Below are 24,300 nucleotides of genomic sequence, written 5' to 3'. Positions count from 1 at the left end.
CACTAGACAGGATAAAGGTGATGTGTGTATTTCTAGAGAGGATGGTATCAGATTTTTAACTTTAGAATCTAGTTAATTTGCAGAAATAACCCCTTAAGCTTATGAATCTTGAGAGGCTATAGATACTTCATCCACAGTGGGTTAAAAATCCACTAATGTTAGCTTTTCTCCATAATAACCAAAGTGCGACTTCTAAAGCATACCGCAGTGCTGCGTGGTGGCTGCATGCAGAAATTAATTCCATGTTTCAAGTAGTGATCATCCTCCAACTGCCAGAATTCCATATTGTATCCCAGAAGAATTAATACTTTTTTTTGGCATCAGTCACTGTTTCTTGAAAAAGGCTTTTAAAGGCCAGAACAAACAAAGAATTCTCAGAAAACCTGAGAATATAATGTTTGAAATTCTCACTTCATCAGGGGTTATCTTCTTTTCCCTTTTATCCTATTTTATAACCTGAATTTAACAAAAACTCACCTGCTCAGTTTTAACATTAGGGGGGAAAAAAAGACCATCAGCAGTGTATTCCACTCTAAAAATAGTAGGAGAAATTGTCCTTTATCTTTATCTGAAGCCAAATATGCCAAGCAAATGCTCTAAAGGAGTGTATAGATGTGAACAGAATCTCTACCAGCTGTTCAGTTAAAAGCCATGTTCTCTAAGAGACCAACACAATGGATGTTCCCCCCCATCATTATAAATAACTTACTCCTATTGTATCTTAAGGCACCAGAAAGAAAAACATGAAGAGATTCACTAAATGACATCTAACACCCTTTCCAATAAGAGATAAAGGAAGCCATTAATAAAATCAACCCATACACAAAGCCAATTAATAGATCTTATAGTTGTAGAATTTCAGTCTGGTGTATTTTACCAATTTCTCTCAATTGAGAGTCTCCCAGGGTTGTCATTTCACTGAAACACATTTTCTTTTTAGTCCTTGAAAATTCCCATATAACTTTTTAGAGTCCACACTGTAGATTAAAAGATTATATAAATTATATGTATATTTTTTATTATATAATCTCGTTTATAATTATATATTCTCAAATTATGTATCTCAATTATATAATCTCAAATTCAACCCTGTGAACAAATTCAAGGTTCACAGGGTTCTGTTCTCATTTCTTTTGTACCATCTTCCCAAATTATTCGTTGTCCACACTTCTGCCTGGAGAAATCCTACCTGTTCTTCAGAGACTGACACACTTACCACTTCTTGGCACTGAACATTTGCTATCCATATCAGAATCTGTCTTTATTATCTCTCTTTGGAATAATGTCACATTGTGCTGTATGTTACACTTACTTGTGAACATACTACCTCCAACCAGATTGTAAACTCCTTGAGAGCAAAGACTGTCTTTTGATCATCTTCTGTCAGCTCCAGCAGTACCTAGCAGACAGCCTTGCATATGGCAGGTTCCTGGTGAATGTGGATTGAGATAAAATAAGCAAGTCTCTGCATGACCACATAATAAGTGAAAAGGACTTGTTTTCTGTTTCTGAAATCCTGCTGATGAAAACTTTCCAACCCTAAATTATGTTCTTTTAATAATTAATGTGCGTAGCTATAGATCTCCTTAACACTAAGTACCAGGTAACTTATTGTTACATGAAGGAAGTGAATATCAAGATCTTTAGTTTCATATCTGCCCCCTCTCCATTACTGTTTATTTTCCCCCCTGGCTCAGTACTCCTCAGTTTGATTACATGCACTCCCCTTGTTCAATTCCAGCATTATATCAAGAACTGCCTCCAGAGATAAAGGAGCGATCCCCTCCTTTAACCCCAAAGGAAAAAACCAAAGTGGAAAAACCTTCTTCAGCTGCTCAAAAGGTAAATGTTTTTAAGAATATGGATTGCCTATGAATTTAATTTTTGCTCTCTCTGTATAAAATACTACTTAATTTTTCATGCTTATATATTTCATGGCTTTCATTATTATTTCTTTGACTATTGACACCAACATTATGGAATATATAAGGCAAATATTATTTTTATAATCATTAGCATAATATTATTAAAGCCACTTTCCAGAAGAGGAAACCAGGGAGGCTCAGAGAGATTAAAGTAGGCCCAAGTCACAGCCCAAGTGATGGGACATGGAACCAGACTGGAACATGGGACTTGACGTGTGAGCAGTATCCAGCGGACACTTATTTCTGTAGCTGTGATTCTGGCACTCTCATCAATGCCACCAGAGCAGTACACAGTAACGCTAAAGGTCCCTGAGGCCCATAAAATAAGTAGGTTCTATTTTCCGGGAGCATTCCTCTTACTTGCTAAGTACTTCAAAAATGTTTTCAAGTTAAAATGAATATGGATATATTAGCTAGAGAAATGTCCCGTTTCTAGCCTGTGCCATCAGATCCCCCAGGGATATCAGTCAGTATTCTTTTGTTGATGGTGCTACTTTGGTAGAAAAACTTAATAAGCACTGTACCATCATATATATTACCTGTTAAACTTACTTTATTATGTAACATTAGCTCTTGCCTTAGACTGAATGACTTCACTTCTTGACTCCTTGAACTGACGTACGTTTTTTTGTACAAATACCATGTCATGATACAGTTGTGGTCCCCCCAACAGTGTTTTGACAGTGGAACCTCTCATGTGTCATCCGGTCATTCAGCCATATTTACTGAGTGCTTATTTCCGTGCTCGGCATTCTGTGATCCTCAGTGGAAGAAGATTGAGTAGGCAAAGCACTTCCCCATCAGGAGGTTGCAGGCCAGTGGGTGAGACAGCCACAGACTGGCAATTCCAGCGGACTGTGGCAGGAACTATAATAAAGATAGTGCACCATGCATTGGGTTAGGGTTAGAAACACCCAGGAAGAAACCCTCTAACTGTGGCCTGGGAAGTCCAGGAGGAGTTTCCAGAGGGAATCATGCTTGAGCTAAGGCTTGCAGGATGAAAAAGTATATGCTAGGTAGAGATTCGTAGAAAAAGATATTCTAGCAGAGGGAATAACTTGAGAAAGGTGTGGTGTGGTATGGTACAGTTCTGTTTGGGGATTTTAGGGGCTAATGGAGAGGATGGGAGAAATGCAACAGCCAGGCCACGGAAAGCCTAGTGTGCTCTGCTGAGATGCTTAGGTTGTAAATCCTTCAGACAAAGGAGATCCCCTAGGAGGTAGTCCAGAGAGTGACATGGACAGATTTGCATGTTAAAAATACATTCTAGTGGCCACACAGTGATTATATTAGAGGTCTCTAAGACCTGGGTCAGGGAAATTCATTAGGAAACCATTGAGATAAAATATAAACACCTGAACTAGTGTGGTTGGAGAGGAGGGCATAAGTATAATTGACAGGATTTTACAATTGATTGGATATGATTAGAGAAATTGGAATCTAGGATTGTGCTAAAGCCCTGGCTGCTTATACAACTGAATAGATGGTGGTATCACAGAAATAATAAAAGAATAAGGATATGTGGATTTGGAGATCTAGAGACAGGCAGTGGTAGGGAGTAGGCTGTGATGAGTTCCATTTTAGGTGTCTGGATTTGTTAGCGGTGTCTGTAGAAATATTCCCTAGGGAGTCTGACATGCAGGACTGGAATCTGAGAAAAGGTAGGGCTTCAGATCACATGGGGAGGAGTTAGTGTATTCAGTGTATTACAGCAGAAGAGTTGAAGCTTGTAACGAAGGAGATAGCCCAGAAGAAAAAAATGTTGTAGAGTTCTGAGAGAAAGGCCAAGGACAGAATCCCAAATGAACACTGTTATTTAAGGGACAGTCTGAGGAAGAGGAGAGATTAAGAAAAAATAATCGAAGTGGAAGGAAGAACCAGAAGAAAAGTATTCTGGAAACCAGGACAGGAGAGGGTCAAGGAGGGTATAGTCAGTAGTGTCAGAGACAGCCAGTCAGTCTGTCTGACCATTTAGTGATCAGGAGAACACTGGCACCTGTGCAGAAGTATCAGTGATTGATACTAGCATGACAAGGTTTGAAGAGTGCAATGGGGCCTCGGGAAGTGAACTCATGGAAGTCATTCCCAGAGCTTCACTTGGAGGGGAAAAAAAGTCACATGGTGACTGGTGGGCGATACACTTCTAGGAATGACTTTTTTTTTTTTTTTAAAGATTTTATTTATTGAGAGAGAGAGAGTGAGCTTGAGAAGGGGGAGCTGTAGAGGGAGAGGGAGAAGCAGGCTTCCCGCTGAGCAAGGAGGCTGATGCAGGGCTTAATCCCAGGATCTCGGGATCATGACCTGAGCCCAAGGCAGACGCTTAACAGACTGAACCACCCAGGCATCCTAGAAATGACTTTCTAAATACGGAGTGATATGGAAATTTATATTCTAAGGAGACAAAACCAATGGACAGTTTCAGGTTGGAGATAGATAAAGAAAGCACACGTGGATCTTGGCGGAAGCAAGAGATTTTTATCAGAAAGGTTGATAAATTAGTCTTGGCTTACAACAGTGCTTCTCAACCTAGGGTGATTTTGCCTCCAGGAGACATTTGGCAATGTCTGGAGATGTTTTTGCAAATACATGCATGTGGGGGGCTACTACTGGCATCTGATGGGTGGAAATCATAGATATTGCTAGCCATATAGAATGCAGAGGACAATCCCCACCCCACCAAACGATTATCTGGCCAAAAATGTCAGCAGTGCTGAACTTAGAGCAGCGCCCCTCTACGTCAGTGAGGGATACAGAGAAGTTGATAGAGTGGAACTCTAGAAATTACAGATACCATTATGTCCTCCAAAACATACAGGAGGTCCACTTCAAAAGTGGAAGTCAAAGCAGTTAGAAGAATAGTGACCATTAGAGCACCTGTAAGGGTAGTAGGAGCAGGAACTCATTTGGAACATAAAGAGGTTCATAAGTAGTGCTGAGAGCTGCGATTTGGATGCCCTAAAAATGTAAGCGGCATAATTCTGTGTAGTTGGATTTTTTTTCTTCAGTAGCGCTCAGCATCCCGGCCATAGCAGTGGAGAAGGCATATTTGGCATGATAGGTAGTTGGGGCAGTTGGGAAAGTGATCAAGCACAAGAGGATAAAAGATATGATTGTGTTGTTAAGAGAGTCACTGGGGTGACAGACATGCCACAGAGGGCCCGCCAGATTGGAAAGGGCATGGAATCAGAAGAAGACTGGCCGCCTTAGAAAACAGCATTCTCTGCAAGATTGCAGGAAGCCGCATACACCCTGGAGGAGGCATAGTGTCATAAAGAAGCTAGCAAGCCAGAACTGTGGTCTGTAAGCCCGCAGACACTTTTGCTTATTTAATACTTTAGATGTCCAGCAACCCGAGGGTCTGATAAATTCAGAGTGTGTGTAAGAGATGAAGTGCTATTGAAGGATACATGATTCAAATTGAAATGGCCAAGGAATTAGGACCCAGAGCAGTGGACATGTTGTACTCTTCAATTTTCAAGTTCTAGGATTGTTGCAAGGGTTGGAATGCAGGGGACACTGGGAAAGCAAGAGCTTAAGTCCTTGGTGTCTCACCCGACTACACATTGAAATCAACTAAGAAATTTAAAAAATCAATACTGAGGCATGTCCCCATACCGACAAAGTGATTGAATTGGCCTAGAATGGGAGCTCAGCATGGGTAGATTTCAAAAGCTTTCCAGATTGTTTTAATGCGTGGCCAACATTGAGAACCATTATGTGTTAGAGTGACTGTAAGGTCTGAAGGTAACAGCTACAAAGACAAATAAGAGATGGTCTAGGCAGGTGTCAAGGCATCCAAGGAGGAGTGCTTTGAAAGTATAATAGCCTGTGGGGCACCTGGCTGGCTCAGTTGGTAGAGCATGCAACTCTTGATCTTGGGGCTGTGAGTTCAAGCCCCTGTTGGGTATAGAGATTACCTTAAAAAAAAAAAAAAAGGGAGAAAGAAAGAAAGTATAATAACCTAAAATTAGCAACAGAGAGCTAAGAGGGGGCCAGTGTTAACTCCAGATCCCTGGGGTTCATGATTGGGTTATGTGAGAACAAATAGCCTGTGCTACAAAGAACTGACCCAAAAAAAAGTTTCTAGGTAAAGCGCCAGTTTCAAATACAGCAAGGACATATGGCAGTGGTTGCCTGTGACAGTATGGGGACAACAGAGGATACAAAGGATTGTTACGGAATTTGGGCACATGTTGCATGTGTAACATTATCCATTGTTTGGAAGTGAGCACCAGATTTAAGAATTTAAGGAGATACTGATGTAAACTTACAACCTAAAGACTTTTAATGCAATGAAAGCATTTATAACATTAACACAGGGACTCATTGTAACAGCTCACAATATTCCTAGTCTGTGTCAAGAACTGTGGGAGATGCTATGAAAGACGTAACATTTACTTACAGTGACTTACTAGTATCCCTGACTCCACATCGTGCTGACCTTTGAAATTTGGGTTTCTCAACCCCACGTCTATGTGCAGTAGCCTTGAACTCCTTCTGCCTCAGCTGGAGGAGGAGCTAGAAGGAACTTGGTCAGTATCTTACTGGCTGCCTGGGAAGTTGGTACTGCCCCTTCCTCTTCCTGATGTCCCTGTAGATAGAGACCTCTTACCTGCTTCTCAGGTCCCTGGTTCTCACTACCTCGGCCACCCCTCCTGCACTTAGAAGAACTCACTGCATTGTAGTCTTCGCTGATTTTTTAGTGTTGTGTACTTTTTCCTCTCACAGACTGATCTCTGTATTTAATGTATACCTTTATATTTATATCCCAGTGGACCAATTCTTCAAATATCCATCTTGACCCTAATCTCACTGCTGCCCTCACTAATTCTAAATAGAGTTAAAGGAACTCACAAGACATGCAATGTAAAGCATTTTAGAACTTAAAATAGGTAAAGCAAGGAAGTTGCAGAGGATAGGACTCCATGTGGGCAAAGGAGTAGTAAAGTTCTCATGGTTGAGAAGGAACTCCAATGGCCTTTAGGGTTTAAGCTGCATAGATATCTTTTGTTGAAGAGCATGATTTGATCTGCTTGGTCTGAATCCATGTGTTACAATGGAATCCTACATGGTTTTCTTCTTAGGGATGGAGGTACCAGGTGTGTAGTTAAATAATGTTTGACTTCTCTCTACAGGAAAATATCAAGAATGATCTCTGCTTATAAAAAGAAGAAACAGTAATGTTGTCCCAAGTAATCAAAATGCCTTGGGTTCACTCTGAGTCATGATGCCAACAGCCAGCCTTAAGAAATGTGTCACTGGGCTTCCTTAGCACCTGGCATAGTTGCATTTCTTCAGTTGAGTTCCTTTATCAGGATATATATGGTTTGATTTTATCAAGATCCTGCCACAAATTCTATCAAATGTTTAATTTCAAGAGCAAGTTTTATATTTATTATCATATAAAAGATATGTTTAAAAAGAAGAACATGAAAAGTAGTCTTTTATGTTAAGTGCCTAGAATTGGGGAGGGGAAGGTTCTATGTTCTTAGACTGACAGAACTGGTGACCTGGAAGGAACCCTAGAGATCATCCACAGTGATTCTAGTCAGTCCCTTCATTTTACGGATAAGGAAATCAAGATCCAGAGAACTTGTAAGAGTTTTGTTCAGGATGACTCCTAGCTGAGAGCTGGGCCTTCATGTTGTCAGACCAGTGCCCTTTTGTCCCTTTTACTAGTCCGCAACACGGACAGCTGCCCTCCGCACAGCCAGCCACAATTTGTGTCACACCAGCTTCCACGTTCCTGTGAATATCTGCTTCGTGGTGTTCATCTCCATGTGCAAGTTTTTAGAATTGTACTCTCTGTACTTTTTAAGGAAAAAAGGAAACCTCAGTAGTTTTCTTTCTTCTTTAAATTTTCTCTATTCAAACTATAGAATAAGAAGTAAAATTATACCTTTTTAAAAGCTTGGCAGCTGCTGCATCCTATAAGTGCTTCCAAGTGGCACACACCTGTCCTGTTGCTGCTCATGCCAGGCACCTTCCAGCTTTTCATCGAGTTCACTGCAGTGTCAGTGGGTGACGGCATCGTCGGGCTCTCCCAGGGCAGGTGGCGGGCACAGGGCTGGAGGCGGCGACTCTCCGCGATAGGCCAGAAGGTCCCCAGACACATCAGCGATGACCTGTGGTGCAGGGGAGAGAGAGGAGAATGCTTTCCTCAAGCTCACTCCACAACATTTGTAGCACGAGGTGCTGTAAATTTGCATCTAATAGAAGGAAGAATATTGGTGCTATCAGGGAGAGGGAAAAAACCGAGATTTGAAAAAAAAAAAATAGTGCTGATGGCCTTGGTTTATTTGTGTTTGTATTTTGGATCTTGTTTTCTTAGGCTCTTTATTTTTGCCAGCCTAAGCATGAATCTATGTCATCCATTTATTTGGGTAAGAAGGTTGTTAAAATTCCTGTTTTAAAAAATTTTTTAATGATTTTAAGTTGTTTTACTATAAAAGCAATATATGCTCATAGTTTTAAAATTTTAACCAATAAACAGTAGTGTAAATAAAAAATAAAACCCCTCTGTCTGGCTAATATTTGTGTTCATTCTAATAGTTTCTTCCATGTCCTGTTAAAAATGTTGTCTGCGTATGAACACACATGTCTTTATTCATGTATGTTCTTTTTTTTCAATGAAACTAAGATCATACTTAATATTCTAATTTTTTCTTCCACCAATATATCCTGGATATCTTATTAGCATGGGCTCATGAGAAAATGACTCGTTTTCTTTTTTAATTCCTAAAATGCCCAGTATTTTTGGATTTCTGAAAATTCTTTTTTTTTTTTCCTAAAAATGAAACCCGAAGCAGAAAAGTACCTTCTATTCTACAAAGGTTCCAACACTGATACAACTAGGTATGTTTTTGTGTAAATGCCAGACACAGAGTAGTAATTATTCATAAGAATGTTAGATTATTTCTGAGCGTAGAGACATTACTGTCATGTTTTTGTTTGCTTTTCTCTAAAAAGTCATTAAAAGAATAATATTTAATAGTTTTGCTTATTTCGAGATGACTCTAAAAATATCCATTATAGCTCAGCTCCTCCCATGAGGAGAGTAATAATTTTAATTGTTTTCAGTATTTTACTTAGCATCTAGATTCAGAGTAGGCAGGGCTTATTCAAAAAAGCTGACCCCTAAACCAAAGTGCAGACTCCAGTTTTATGCAGGAACAGCTTTTTCTTGTCTAGTCCATACCAAAACAGAAAACCCAGAGGCATCAGTTAACTCCATGGTAATTCCTCTTTCAGCCAAGCCATACAACGCCCACGGGATTTTATGTTGGTAATTCTCTCAACCTCTCAGAAAAACAGAAGGCGGTAAATAAGTTGCCTTCAAGGTGCTTGTGTCTGTCTTCCTGTACAGAATATCTGATTTTCATTTACCTTCTTCATGCCCAGAGGAGTCACAATTCATTAAGCCTGGATTCATTGTCCTCTATGTCATCATTTTCACAAATCACTTCATACAGAAAAAAAATTTCCATTTACTGGTCCTTCTACCAGGAGTGCCATCTGAATTATTTTTAACCACAGAAACAATATGTTTTATTGTGTTAAATCCAACAACCTGTTTATAATAGATTATGGCTATTTTTGGCATCTTGAAGCACATTTTCCAAAATATCCAAAAGTTAATGTACACTAGATCATTTAAAATACAATCATAACTTTATTGCCTCTTTCCTCTATTGCTAAAGAATAATACTGCTATAGCACCACATTTTTCTGCCCACAGGTCCTGTCCTTGTGCTTTAATAAAACCAACTTTTTGTACCAAAAAAAAGAATACCAATTTATGTCTTTTTTTTAACTTTAGTAATTCTGTTTATCAAAGAAACTACAGGTGATTTATCTCTAATTTGTTATATTGGGTAGATAAAAGTTAACTTATGTTTGCATTTGTTTCAAAATTTCAGGAATGTTTGAAGTTTTCTTCCTTCATCTGAAGAGAACTAAACCAAAATCGTAACTTCTAGTGAATATAAAACCAAAGTTCTAATTTGTGTCCCATGAAGAATCTCAATGCAGACAATATTGATATATATTTTTATTTATAATTTGTTTCAATAACTTGTAAGTATTTTGAGAAAACGATATTAATTTCAAAAGCCATTATTTACATATGAACATTCTCTGTTAGTCTAGAGAGAGAACGTGTCTGCAGAGAGAGTGAGTGGACCCTGGTGATGGGACAGCAAAGCAAGCGTGAGTCACCTCACACCCAGGGACTCTGCCCCCAACAGTAATGTCCCTAGATGTTCATCTACCGAGAAACTTGAAAAGCCTCCAGAATCTCTTATCCTGAAAGGAAACCATAGTATATTTGACACATGTACCTCAGCCTTGGCTCCGTCTCTTCCCCTCAGCAGCTGTGTTGCTTGCTATTGGGGCAGTTTCCCTCTATGTCTCCAGGACCGTCTGACCTTCAGCAGGATGAGACCACACTGACCACTTGTCTACTCAGTTTATCTAGCCTGAGGCCCAGGACCTAGGTAATTGTCAGTGCCAGGTAAAAAGGCTACGAGAGAATCCCCCTGCAGCCTCGCCTCTACTATATCTGAGTATACATAAAAGGTTTAAGATAAGTGATATTATACTAGGTCAAATCAATATTCCACTTGGCCCATTGCTCTATCTTACTATAACTTTAAGGGTTGTTTGATAGAATAATACGGTGTTTGTTCTTCATGATGATATTTTCAAAGGTTAACCTAAATGTCAGCAACATCCCTCTAGTAATCTATCACAGATCTAAAATGTATAAGATATTGTTGGGAGAACTTGCCATCAGTCATTCCTAGTTGTAAACTGTCCTTTAGATAGTGGCAGAATTGATTATTATCAGTCACCCTATCTTCTGACTTGACCAGCAACATGTCCTTTTTTCTAAAGGTCTCTGATACCCTAATTCTCCTGTCCTCTTGTCTAGTCAAGTACTCCAAGGTTTCTCAGCCTTGGCGCCCTGGCATTTTGGGCTAGATAATTCTTTGCTTGAGGAAGTATGTTGTGTATTATAGGATGTTTAGCAGTGTTCACTAATCCACAAGGTGCCACAAGTTGTGGCAGCTTTTTCTAGTTGTGACAATCAAAAATATCTTCCAGACATTGCCAAATTCCCCCGGGGGACAAAATCATCCCTTCCAGTTGAGAACTACTGCTCTATTTTAATTTTTAAAAAATACAGTACATATGTTATGTATATATGTGTGTATTTCCTTAAATTAAATTTTTAATTTAAGGTCCTATTGTTGAGATTCGGGCTTCATTTTTCCATTTCTGGCAAATATATGAGTACTGGTGCTGGGGTTAGACTATCCTTCTTAAAAATAATAACCTCACATGAAAATGTATCCAGCAGAGTCAACATGAAGAATATATATAAAACGCCTCCCACTTACATGTAGGTAGCTCTTGACGGCCATTTATTTCCTTTGCCTTAGAAATTCTCTGGATGCTAATGTTCTTGTCACTGCTTAGCAGTCCCAGTAATGCCGTAATGCTCTCTGATTTTAACATGGTTCTCCTTCAGTTGACATACAAAGGAAGAACCTTTTTTTTAATTTAAAAGTCTCTTTTATCCACACAAACCCAGCATACAATACAGCACATTGAAACAGATTTGCTTTTATCACTCTTCTGCAAAATTTTTTGTGCTTAATGAGACTTTTCTTTCTTTTTACCCCTATTTATGCTTCCCCATCACTATGGGTATGTTGAATTAGCAACCTCTGTTAAATACTGCTGGGTCTTACACAAAGAAAATATAGAATGCTGGAACGTCCAGAGTTTGACATCTGCTGTGTAAGAAAATCTTCTCTGCCCATGTGATACCAGTTCGCAGAGTCACTGACTAGAAAGCAGCAGCATCCCCAAGATAACTGTAGAAAAACATGCCTAAGCCAAGATCATGAGACCAAATATTGCCCTGCCTTAAACTCACTGACAGGTCTAAGTCTAAATTACATTTCAAATTGAATTTTCCCATATGAGCAATCTTACAGTGTGGATCACATTTTTTATCACAACTCTCGTAATTATCACGAACACCGTATAATGTTATTCAGTCTATTAGAGCTAATAAAGTTTACATTGTAAATATTGTTAAAACAAGAGTGTGGTTTGTTCTCAAGTACACATAGTAGATATAAACCTATTAAAAAGATATAAACAGCAAAGTGCTAGGCCTCAGATTCACCTTGTGCACTTGTGTAAAAATCCTGGTGCCACATCCTATCCTAAACATATTTCTGAAAGCCTCCTTGGTGGACGCAAGAGTTACACAATTTGCTAGAGAGTGCCCTTCCAGTCTCGTTGGAGGAATAACATACCTATTTCAGATCCCATAATCTCAGAATATAAACTCTGAGTTGACCTGACTCTACAGCAGCTTCCAAAATGTGGCACATAGCTGTGTGAAACCAGTGGGAATCAACTTCCCAGTAGCCCTATTCCCTCCAAAGCCCCCCACCTTAGTACTCTACATGTAGAATAGTCTCAGTAAATGATTATGATTTGGGTGAGACAGAGGTCCCCAAAACTCCATAGGTATATCAGGAATAAGAAGGTAGCAATGAAGAACTGTAAATTAGTAATTTGGTGGATACGCAGAAGCCATGTGGAAAAACATAGGGTGGGTTCTCACTGTTCCCAGTAGTTATGTTCTCTGAAATCATCATGAACACTGAATCAGTGCTACTAGCAAATATACAGGATTATGTTCCTGTGAGCCTCTGGTTATAACATTTTCATCAGCCGTTATAAAATGTAAAGGCACTTTAACATATATTGTTGATTCGTTAAAGGTGAGCTATCCAGCAGTACTAGAATTTGTGCCTGAACAAAGCTCAAACTGACACATGTATATATCAGGCTCCCTGCATGTAGTCACACTAGACAACACTTCAGCCCATTGTTTAGGTATCTTTTAAACCATAGAATCACCAACAAAACTCAAAACTGTGACAAACGTAGGGATACTTATTTACAGTATGGAAGCTGAATTAGAGTATTTGAAACATGCTAAAGCATTAGAAGTTTCTAGGGTTCCAACCTCGGCTGGGACAGTGTGCATTGGGCAGCTCAGATTTTCAGCACTCAGCCTGTGTCCGTGCGTTCCAACGGCTATAGAAAGCACCACAGGCTTTGATCTGGGCTTACAAATGAGCTGCAGTGAGGAGGTGAATTTGCAAACAGGCAATCCACAAATAACGAGGCTCAGTTGTGTTTTAAAGCTATTAAAAGTACATAGCTGTTTCGGAAAACCCATTAAGTCTTCATAATAAAGACGAAGGAGAAGTTCAGGCAAAGGGAGTTGGTTCAAAAGGAAAAAAAGAATAACCTGCTACTTCTAGCATGGCTCATGTGTCCGACTGTTTTCTTTTATTTCTTTCTAACTTTCTGGATGGAAATAAAAGGGCTAAAAGTTCCTTGAAGGTGGGAACCATGTCATGTTCAGAATCAAATTCCCAGCATCTAGTGAATGTTTGTTGAGCGACGGAAAGATCCCGTAGACAAGTAGGATCAGCTGCACTGAAAACTGAGGTCATTACAAGACTTCCAAGTCAGCCCTGCCCCACACCAGGGTCCTCTGGCGCCGGTGCTGCCACCTGCACCTGCCACGGAGGATGTTCCGCCGTGCAGGGAGGGCTGCGATGGACTTCGTAAAACCTTTAGGTCTCCGTCAGTCTCTCCAGGTTCCTTCCTTAACTCCCATCTCTAGGGAATAGTCCTGTCCCAGAAGAGGCAGTGGATGACCCGAATGGTTCTGTAGTCTGCAGGAATTAGATGGGGATGGCATTCTGATGTTTCCTGCCTTCCTGCTTATCTGCAGTCATTTTTCCTTCTCCCTGAATCAGGTCACTTGGGCCACTAGGACATAAATTCACGGAAGCAGCAATTATTTACCAGTTTGATGCCAGACACGTGTAGTATTTGGAGCACATGACTGAGCCTACTTCTCTTACCAGTCCCCAGGTTGGGGGGCAAACTAGTTGCCCGTTTTTTGTACTTAGCCTCTGGAATTTTATCAATGCCAAAGAAAGTCACGTAATTGTCTTGGGTGTCTGTGTCATTCTTGTGATGGATTCCCAGTCTCATTGGGGCTCTTGGTCTCCATCATCGTTTTTGTTCTTCCTGACTGACTCCCTACCGTCACAGTACTGTCCACGTTCCTCGGGTCCCTAACCTTACTCCAAGTTGACTTTGTCTCTTCTTCCTGAAGAGAAGTTATCCGCCATGAATGTCCTCTACTTCTCGTCTCTCCTTCCTCTCTATTTCTGTTAATTTCACCTTTCTTCTCCAGCCGCTTTCAGATCTCACAGAAAGAAGCACCCTTCTTTCTATAGCTGACCCCTCCGCTTGTAATTTTGGTCCTCTTCCCCCTCCCACATCCTTCTAGCTCTCCCCCATCAGGGAGAGCCAATGTCCTCATTCTTCCACTCCTCTGGCATCTTCATTATTTATTCATTTCTCTCCTACATACTGAAAGCCTGCTGTTTTCCCAGGCACTGTGATGGAATGTTGTCTGTATGGTAGAATGGCAAATTAAACACACAGCCCCTCCACTTATAGAAGTTACTGTCTAATGAGTGAAAGTCACTGTAATTTAGTGAGTCACAGAGGGAAGCATAGAAGCAATGAGAAGACAGTGAAGGGAAACTATGAGGCCATGTGGTGAGAAGTAGATGGTTAGTTTTTATGAGGAGGATACATTTGAGGCACTAGCAACCGCAGGTGCAAAAGCCCTAAAGTGGCCAGAAATGCTCATCAGAAAAATTGAAAAGCCGGCTGGTCACAGGGGGAAAGGACAAGGGATGAAGTACAGAGTGGAGGAAGGACCAAACCCAGCAGTTAACAGACCGTGTGAAGAAATACTCCATACCCTCAGTGTTCTAGGCCATTCACACCACCATCTCTCTGCTGTTTCTCTTTCCTTTTGTAACGCTGCACTTAGAGCTCCTTCCTCCTTCTCTGGCTCAGCCTGCCGCCATAATACAAGCCTTCTGCAGCAAACATGCTGCTGTTATATATTGTTATATATTTTTCTCTAATGTATTTTTTTTTCTAGATTATCCCTTCTACCCCCAAGTTTTAGCTAATAGTTTGGTATTTCAGATGTAGCAAATCCTACTTCTGTAACTCTGGCCCTATCCTAAATCCCCAGGTCGATTTCTACCTGCCTCCCAGAAATTTTTGTGTAGATTATCCTTCTGGAATCTCTGGCCTCATATGCCCATCATCTGCTTTCGTCTTGAGGGAGTTCGCTCTTGAAAGAGCTGGCAGATAGTCCAGCATCGGGGTTTTGCAGCACAAGAGGATGATAGACTTCCACACGAAATGCAAGAACTAATAGAAATGGTCCCTGACCTAAGCTTAGTGAGGTCAGGAGAGCTTTCCAGAAGAATCGGTTTCTCAGGAGAGTTTCACGGAAGGAAGGGCATTCCTGACAGACTGAATCTATACTAAGGCAGGGTGCATGGGGACACCATAAAAATTTCATCATGGCTTGTGCTTGGGATGCAAAGTTTAAAAACAATCTGCTGAACCTGAACAAATGGGCAGGATTAAGAAGGTCCTTGTATGGCATGTTAAGAAGCTGGGTTTTATCCTGGAGGTCATAGGGAGCCGCTGAAGAAGATAGCATGATCAAATGGGTTATTTCAAAAGCTCGCTCTAGGGGCACCAGGGTGGCTTGGTCGGTTGACCATCTGACTCTTGGTTTTGGCTCAAGTCATGATCTCAGGGTCATGAGATCAAGCCCTACTTCGGTCTCCATGCATGCTGGGTATAAAGGCTGTTTAAGATTCTCTCTCCCTCTGCCCCTTCCTGCCTCGCTCCCTCTAAAAAACAAACCAAAAAAGCTCACTCTAGAAGCTTCGGAAAAAAGCAGTACTGAAGGAACTAAGCAGGAGAAGCTGTTGCAATAATCCAAGCCAAACGCAGTGAGACCCTAGGGCATGGTGACTAAATGTGAAGGCAAAGGAGAAATCTGGGTTTCTGACTGGACTATCTCAGTGTGTAAGAGTTTGAGACTCACAAATTTGCCAGAGTCTGTGCAGCAACCTGTTGCAGACATCTTGCTGGCTTCTGAGGAAGTCAGGAGAGATTTGCTGAGAACTCAGACTGGCTAGGTAGTTTTGGTGAAACTAATTATGTTTCAGAAAAAATCATGTTTATAAAATGTGCTGAAAAGTGGCGATTTCCAAATCATCTTGAAGAATACTTGAGATCTGGTTTCATGGTATTTATTTGGAAGCCATTAGCCTAAACACACTGGTTAAATGCATAGGAACAGAAGAATATAAAGAATGGAAAGGACAAGGGGCAGATGTATTAGGGATGCCAGTTTTGGTTTTATTTTTGTTTTTGTTTTTTTTTTTTTTAGATTTTTATCTATTTATTTGACAGAGAGACAGAGATCACAAGTAGGCAGAGAGAGGAAGCAGGCTCCCCGCTGAGCAGAGAGCCCAATGCAGGGCTCAATCCCAGAACCCTGAGATCATGACCTGAGCCGAAGGCAGAGGCTTAACCCACTGAGCCATCCAGGTGCCCCGTGATGCCAGGTTTTTTAAAGAGTGAACTGAGAGGAGGGAGCACAGTATGGACATTGCCATGACCTCTGGTCCCAGCCTCCAGCAGTCTTCGCTCTTCCATTCTCCAGCCTTTGATTCACCTGTTCCCTCGGGCACCTGGGTGGCTCAGTACTTCGGCGTCTGCCTTTGGCTCAAGTCATGAACCCCGGGTCCTGGGATTGAGTCCCCCATCGGGTTGCCCGCTTCTCGGGAAGCCTGCTTCTCCCTCTCCCACTCCCCCTGCTTATGTTCTCTCTCTTGCTGCATCTCTGTCAAATAAATAAAAATCTTTTAACAACAACAACAACAAATATACCTGTTCCCTGCCTACCAGAGAGGAGATACCTTGCTAAAATAGAGATCAAGTCATGTGACTTACCAGCTCAGAAATCTTAGTTGGCTCTACATTTGTCTATAAAGTTCAAATCTCATAAATGTTTATCTAGATCCCACACCTTAAAGATTGAATTGAATTCCAACCTACTTTTCTTCATCTTCTAAAACAACCTCCTGAGTAGGCTGCCCAGCACACATTCCTCAAACCTTTTCTCACCCTGTTTTCTTGAACTTTATAGTTTCGTGTGCTTCTGCAGTTATCAGAATTTCAGTTCATCCTTTTAATATCTCTCTAAATGCTCCCTCTGCTATGAATCCTTCTCAAAAACCTCAAGTTACAATTCGAGGCTACTGTTTATTTCCACACATTTTCTTTTTACCTTTATCGTAATGTTTATCCCTTTCTGCCTTGCTGGTTGTAGCCACAGCTTTTGCCATTAGATCGTAAACTCTTTACTCTTAAAGCCTACTCAGCTTCATACTCCCAGCACTTCTAACACAATTCCTCCCTTACAGAATGCGGTTTCATAAATATCTGTTGTTGTTTTTTAATTGGCACAGTTAATACCAAAAACTACAAGTCAGGGGGCGCCTGGCTGGCTCAGTGAGTTAAGCCTCTGCCTTCAGCTCGGGTCATGATCTCAGGGTCCTGGGATCGAGCCCTGCATCGGGCTCTCTGCCCTCTCTGCCTGCCTCTCTGCCTACTTGTGATCTCTCTCTCTCTCTCTCTCTCTCTCTCTCTGTCAAAAAAAAAAAAAAAAAAAAAAAAATCCCAGAACTCCAAGTCATGAACCAAGATGAAGACCTTTGCTTTTTGTTTTAATATACTTCTAGAAACTGCATCTTCATGCAGGGGACTATTCTGTCCTTAAGGAAAAGCATTATAATTCATCATATAAAATTCACATAATCAGTAATAAATTCTAAAATCAAAGAACAGCAAACTTATATAAATATATAAAATTGTAAAATCGTGTTCCTGGAAACCTGGAAGAGCCTGTCTAATCCAGTGGTCTATAAACTCTCTTCCATAGACCCCTACTCTTTAGGGCTCTGGGGAGTAGGGCTGGCCACCAAACCTAGCTTCACCTAGAGTAATTCTCTGCTTAGGGGTTTTTATATGAGCCTTTCAAGCAAAACAGTTCTGAAAAATAGTTTTGCTGTTAAATCAGTTTGGAAAAACAGAATTGTAGCCTTCCACTACTTCTGTAAGCTTGGTGACTCTGGGCCTCCATTTCTTCATCTGTAAAATACAAGAATGGTGCTATGGTCATTCATGCTTTTATGCTGAGCCCCATCTGTTCATTTTCAAGTAAAAAACAGATCCCCAAAGAAGTTAAGTGGCTTGTGCTTAGGCCACAGAGAAAGTTAATGACAGAACCAAGACTGGAACTTAGCCACCAGCTCTGGCGGTGGTGGTTTTCCTCTCTCTCTTTTTTAAAAATTCCTGAAAAGTGGGTATAAGTAAATTATAGGTACTAATAATATGGGCAAGATAGAAGATATCAGAAGGTATTATAAACAGTATGTATATATAGAGCTATACAATATCATAAATTTGCCTTATTTAAAGCTCACTGGTATGCTAGCTACAACAGACATTGATTGAACATTTACCTAATTTTACATTCGTTCCTCAAGTTTACAGAAATTTATGGGTGAGTTGTCTGCATGGCCCATTTTTCTTTTACAAAGCTATTTATGAGTAGTTTTCTTCTTGGTGAATCTCCATGTGCTGAGTGGAGGCACTTAAAATCACGCCATTAATCATTCCTCTCATGTTTTAAGTCTCACTGCATCTAAGTATAAAAGCATCACTGAGAAGCTGTGAGGGTTTGGGAAACAGGAGTCTCCGGATTCTGGTCCTTTCATTCATCTCCTTTGCTTTGCTCATCTTCCTCTCTTCCTCCTCAAATCAAGGGTTTCCGTGAAGAGAAAACGAAGTCACAAAACAACTATGAGAGGTGTACGTGGACAGGAGGGAAAGAAGGGCGTCATGCTCCTAGACCATGTTGATGGTGGGGGGTGGTGCTTATGGGATGATTGTATTATAGCCTTGGGGGCTTTTTTGTTAAAAGAGAAAATGAAAGAAAACAGCTCACAGAGACACCTCCTTCTTCCCCCTTCTTCTGTCTCCATGAGTAACTACTCATATGGTGTGCTGAGACCAAGGAATGAGTGAGTAAAAGTGCTTAGAAGTGGCAAATTGGTCTGAATTAATTAAGTGTCCTTTAACAAATAAGTGTTAAAACTTTGTAATGTGGATACCCTAGTAACTTAGGATTCATAGGATTTGAACACAAGTTAAGCCACCTTTGCATCATGAAAAAGGACATGAATGTGCCAATTACTGTAACACAGTAATACAGTAGGAAAGGTGGCAGGGACACTGTTAAACCCACTAAGACAAACTTTCTGAGGACATGACAACATCCATTTCACATGAACAGACTATTAAAGGCAGGTTTGGTAAGACCTACACGTGGCAGTATGTTGTTACTCATTTGTCAAGCTCACTAATGATTAAAAGTAACATTGGCTTAACAGTGATGTATAATTGTCTGACTTCGCTTCCCTCAACCTCTGGAATAAGTTCAGATTCTGATTAGAGCTGCTTTGTTGAGGAGTTTTTGTTTGTTTTTTTTTAATTCAGAGTTTTACAAAGTTTCACACATTATACATATGTTTATGGTAAGACGTTGGTCTTGCTGTGGGCAAAGAGATAAAAGTAATACTTAGACCATGTAAAAAATAAAATTAATTCAATTGCTATGTCTGGAATTTATTTCTTAAGTCTGGGGGAAAACTAAAGAAATTCGGTTATAAACGATGCTCTCTGAGTGTAGATTTTGATGGTTTTTCTTTGCGTCATATTCTATTGGGTTGAGAACAGGTAGACTGTTCTGCAACCTGAATTAGTCCTTGAATTTGAGTTTTTCATGTGTTTGCACTTGTTTTCCCAAATACATTTGAACTGAGATCATCTTCACCAGTAGAGAAAAATCAAGATGTTATGGTTCTTTTGTTGTTTTGTGAAATTGGGTCACTTGCTACAACATCCACCTTTCACCACCAAGTCGTCTTCTTTGATTCTTGTTTTTATGATATGCTTGATTTAAAGCTGTACAGAGAGCAATAATATGACATAATTATGATCTAGAAAACAATATCTTCTTGAAATATTTATGGTAAGTAATACTTGTCTCAAGATAGTGCCAAATCTTGCAGAAATCTGACTGTGGAGGAGGAAATCTACAAAGTAAAACAAGCTACAGGAAAGATAAGAATGGGAAAGTAGTAGTTACTCAAACAACTTAAGCCTGAAAGAAAAGGTTGTACTCCTTTTCTTTCATTTTGTTTTTTTGAGTTTTTTTTAATTTAAATTTTATTTTAAATAATTAAGTAGATATGACATATTTGTATCTAATTATATGTTATATATTATTTGTATATAACTGAAAACTTTAACATAGGAACAATTTTTCTATGTGAATTTTAAATGAATTCCTTTCCATGACATGTAATTATCTCTAAAAAAAAAAAAATCTGTAGTCAATTTTATAGCACCATTGGATTGATTTATAAAAGAACATCTTGTGATTATCAAACGCCATTCTCCCACAGTATACTTTCATCTGGAGTTAATGCTCGAATTCTAGAGGAACAAGACACTCAGTATAATCTGGCACCCTTGGAAGTGATTAATAATTTGTTTTCCTCAGAAAGGTGCCATTAACAAAATATGTACTGAACAGATTTTGTAGAAGACCAAGTTTTCAGACCCAAATTTTTACATTTGGTTCCATGATTATCATCACTATGAAAATATTAAGTGTACCGAAATGATGAGAAAGGAAAGCTGCAATGATGAAAGATAAATTTAGAACTTAAGCAATCTCCACATAGTGTTTCTCGATTAATTTAGACTGACTCACACCTGACTTACTTGCCACATACCGGAAAACTGACTTTAGGTAGAAAGAGTGTTCCGATGATCTGGAGAACCAGTTCCTTTGTTTTCCATTGGAGTGAATACACGATGCTGATAGACATTTATGTTCAGAACAGGCATGCGCTCTCATTTTGAAAGTTGTAACAATTGCCTGCGCGGTCTTCTCTGAATCTTTCCTCACCCATTGTTGTTCTTCCTTCACAGCGGCCAGTCAAGGACAAGTCCCAGGATTTCTGATTGGGCTCAGAGTCCATGACACAGTAAGCAGCTTTTCCTCCTAAATAATTTGCAGCAATAAATAGTTATTGTTGTTGTGGTTGTTGTTTTGTTTTGTTTTTTGTTTGTTTTTTTTAAGGGCAATTTCTCTATTTCTCTTTTTACAACATTACATCAAAAGTTAAATTTCAGATCATTGATTTTTGAAAGAGTTAAGCTAGCTGAAGGAGAATATTTTAATGGTTGGACTTTGAGGATGTATATATAACTAAGTTACAAGAAATAATATTAAATAAAATTAAAATATCACACTAAATTTTGTTTCTGTGGACCTACTTTGTCTTTTATTTTTGAGTAACATTATATTTTTTTGAAAGATTTTATTTCTTCATTTTAGAGAGAGATAAAGTGTGTGCACATGTGAGTAGAGGGAAGGGCAAAAGGGAGAGGGAGAGAATCCCAAGCAAACTCTGAGTGCAGAGCCTGAAGGGGCTCAAACCCGTGACCCTGCACTGACACCATGACCTGAGCCAAAATCAAGAGTCAGTTGCTCAACCAACTGAACCACCCAAGCACCTCTGTTTGAGTAACATTTTTTTCCTTTTAAAGATTTTATTTATTTATTTGACAAAGAGAGAGAGATCACAAGTAGGCAGAGAGGCAGGCAGAGAGAGAGGGAGAAGCAGGTTCCCCGCTGAACAGAGAGCCCAATGCAGGGCTTGATCCCAGGACCCTGAGATCATGACCTGAGCTGAAGGAAGAGGCTTAACCCACTGAGCCACCCAGGCGCCCCTTGAGTAACATTTTTAAATGACATTAACTGAAAACAAGTAGATGGTGTGGTTAAAAAATACATATATGAAATACCTATTTTGAGGCATTAAAGAAAAAAAGCTAATACCCAGAACATTATCATTGTGTATTTTCTACAAAGCGTAATAATATATTTAAACAATTTACTTTGAGGTATTTATTTGAAAGATCACTAGGAAGTCTTTGTATTTTTATTTGGTAGTTGCTCTGTTACTTAATAAATAGAAAATCCCTTTTACTTCAAAAAAATTACATCAAAGACCTTCCCAGAATATTTCTCATTTATTTTAATCACTGCAGATCACTTTGTACCTAACTTTCAGCCCAAACTTCATATTCACACATCACTAGCAAACCATCACAGGAGTTTAACAGCCTCGAACAATCTAGATACCTGTCGTGTCCTCCCATTCAACCACCGCTATCCCCTCATATGCGTGAGAGTATGTGCTTACACACGCATGCACCCAGATGATCCCTGCCGAATTTCCTTCAGATAGTTATTTGTTCAAGTTAACCCTGCTATCCGCTTTGACCATTTTTTTTTTAAGATTTTATTTATTTATTTAACAGAGAGAAACACACAGAGAGAGGGAGCACAAGCAGGGGGGAATGGGAGAGGGAGAAGCAGGCTTCCCACTGAGCAGGGAGCCTGATGTGGGGCTCGATCCCAGGACCCTGGGATCATGACCCGCGCCGAAGGCAGAGGCTTTAGCCCACTGAGCCACCCAGGCACCCCCGCTTTGACCTTTTGAAGAATAATATGTCTCTCTCAGTTCAAAAATTCTGAGGTAGGTGACAGTCTAATTTACCGGAATTACCAAATAAACTTGTGCGTTATCTTACAAAATAATGTTTCATTCTATAGATGAAAGACAAACATGATTTTCAAGTGGTGTTTTAAAGTCACAGAATCATGACCTAGAAGATTCCTTAGAAAGTCTCTGTTTTCTAGTCAAGAAAACTAGGGGAAGGCCTTGAGTAAATATCACAGGGAGCGTCTGTGTCAGCACACAGACTAACACGGGAGAGTCCCAGCCTATTGCAGTGTTTGTTTTTTTAAATCATATTTAGTATTGTCAAGCTTCTTGGTAAAATTCCATTTTGTTGGAAGCTTAAAAATCTTTCTGAGAGAGAAAATCTATTGGTGATGCTCTATCTATAGCCCTGTATGACTTCAGAGCTCAGTCACTCACGTTAATCACATTTGACTCCCACCATTTCGCTGCAGACCGGTATCCTGACCCCTGTCTTACATATGGAGAAACAAGATCTTTAAGGTTGGGACGTGTTTCACGTCACTGTGTGTACTGAGTGGCAGACCCAGTTCCAGAACACAGGTCCTCTGTTTCCTAATCTCCTTTTCTCTCCAGGCTTTCCTGTTGCCGGTTAGCATAGGATGCAAACACACACCCCGGGTCTTTCCAGTTTTCTTTCTTGTTACATCTGCTAGGAAAGTCTTCAGTTCCATTCTCTAAAAGAGTGAAATTTTATATAGTAGTTGATAATACAGTCAAACTCCCCTAAGGAGTTTATACTTAATGACAGATTATATATATAAAAAGTACCCTAGAACAATGAGGACACACTGTTTCAGTGACCAAAAAATAACCACATCTAATAGATTATGGCAACAGTGTTCTTGGTGTTTTTGAGCATGTTTTATAAAAACTTTTAGAACCTTTACCTCAAATGCAAATGAGAGGCTATAGTCACTCTGACTGCATTGGATACCTATTTTCAAGTGATAACAGAGATCCAGCCACACCACGCTCTCCTGATTAAAGTTTAAAACAAAAACAAAAACAAAAACAAAAAAAATGGGGAGCCTATACAAACGTAGTGATCCGAAGGGGCACGTACACCCGAATGTTTATAGCAGCAATGTCTACAATAGCCAAACTATGGAAAGAACCTAGATGTCCATCAACAGACGAATGGATAAAGAAGATGTGGTATATATACACAATGGAATACTATGCAGCCATCAAAAGAAATGAAATCTTGCCATTTGCGACGGCGTGGATGGAACTAGAGGGTATCATGCTTAGCAAAATAAGTCAATCGGAGAAAGACAACTATCATATGATCTCCCTGATATGAGGGAGAGGAGATGCAACATGGGGGGTTAAGGGGGTAGGAGAAGAGTAAATGAAACAAGATGGGATTGGGAGGGAGACAAACCATAAGTGACTCTTAATCTCACAAAACAAACTGAGGGTTGATGGGGGGAGGGGGGTTGGGGGGGTGGGATTATGGACATTGGGGAGGGTATGTGCTATGGTGAGTGCTGTGAAGTGTGTAAACCTGGCGATTCACAGACCTGTACCCCTGGGGATAAAAAGATATTATATGTTTATGAAAAATAAAATTAAAAAAAAATAAAAAAAATAAAAAGAAAAAAAAATAAAGCTTTGGAATGTGTTCAAAATTAAGCTGCTATCAAGTTAAGGAGGCTATTATATATATATATACATATATATAT

The 24,300-nt window shown here is 39.8% G+C and overlaps 1 protein-coding gene across 2 annotated transcripts in view; it reads left to right on the top strand.

Moving 5' to 3' along the window:
- The window catches only part of LOC111147750 (Abelson helper integration site 1), a 206,142-nt gene that overhangs the window by 169,635 nt on the left and 12,207 nt on the right, over positions 1-24,300 (top strand). Inside the window, exons 24-25 of one of the 2 annotated variants that reach the window (XM_022503972.1) lie at positions 1,742-1,842; positions 20,991-21,046. In XM_022503972.1, the coding sequence (XP_022359680.1) occupies positions 1,742-1,842; positions 20,991-21,023 (134 nt within the window). In that variant the 3' untranslated portion in view covers positions 21,024-21,046. Of the gene's footprint in view, positions 1-1,741; positions 1,843-7,060; positions 7,298-20,990; positions 21,047-24,300 lie in introns of those variants that run through there. The other variant, XM_022503971.1, reaches the window with a different exon arrangement.

This window comes from Enhydra lutris, unplaced genomic scaffold (genome assembly GCF_002288905.1).
Source record: "Enhydra lutris kenyoni isolate GAN:26980312 unplaced genomic scaffold, ASM228890v2 scaffoldscaffold17, whole genome shotgun sequence".
In the NCBI taxonomy this organism is placed as follows: domain Eukaryota; kingdom Metazoa; phylum Chordata; class Mammalia; order Carnivora; family Mustelidae; genus Enhydra; species Enhydra lutris.
The sequence above is the reverse complement of the archived record's forward strand: the minus strand, read 5'-3'. Positions and strand labels throughout refer to the sequence as shown.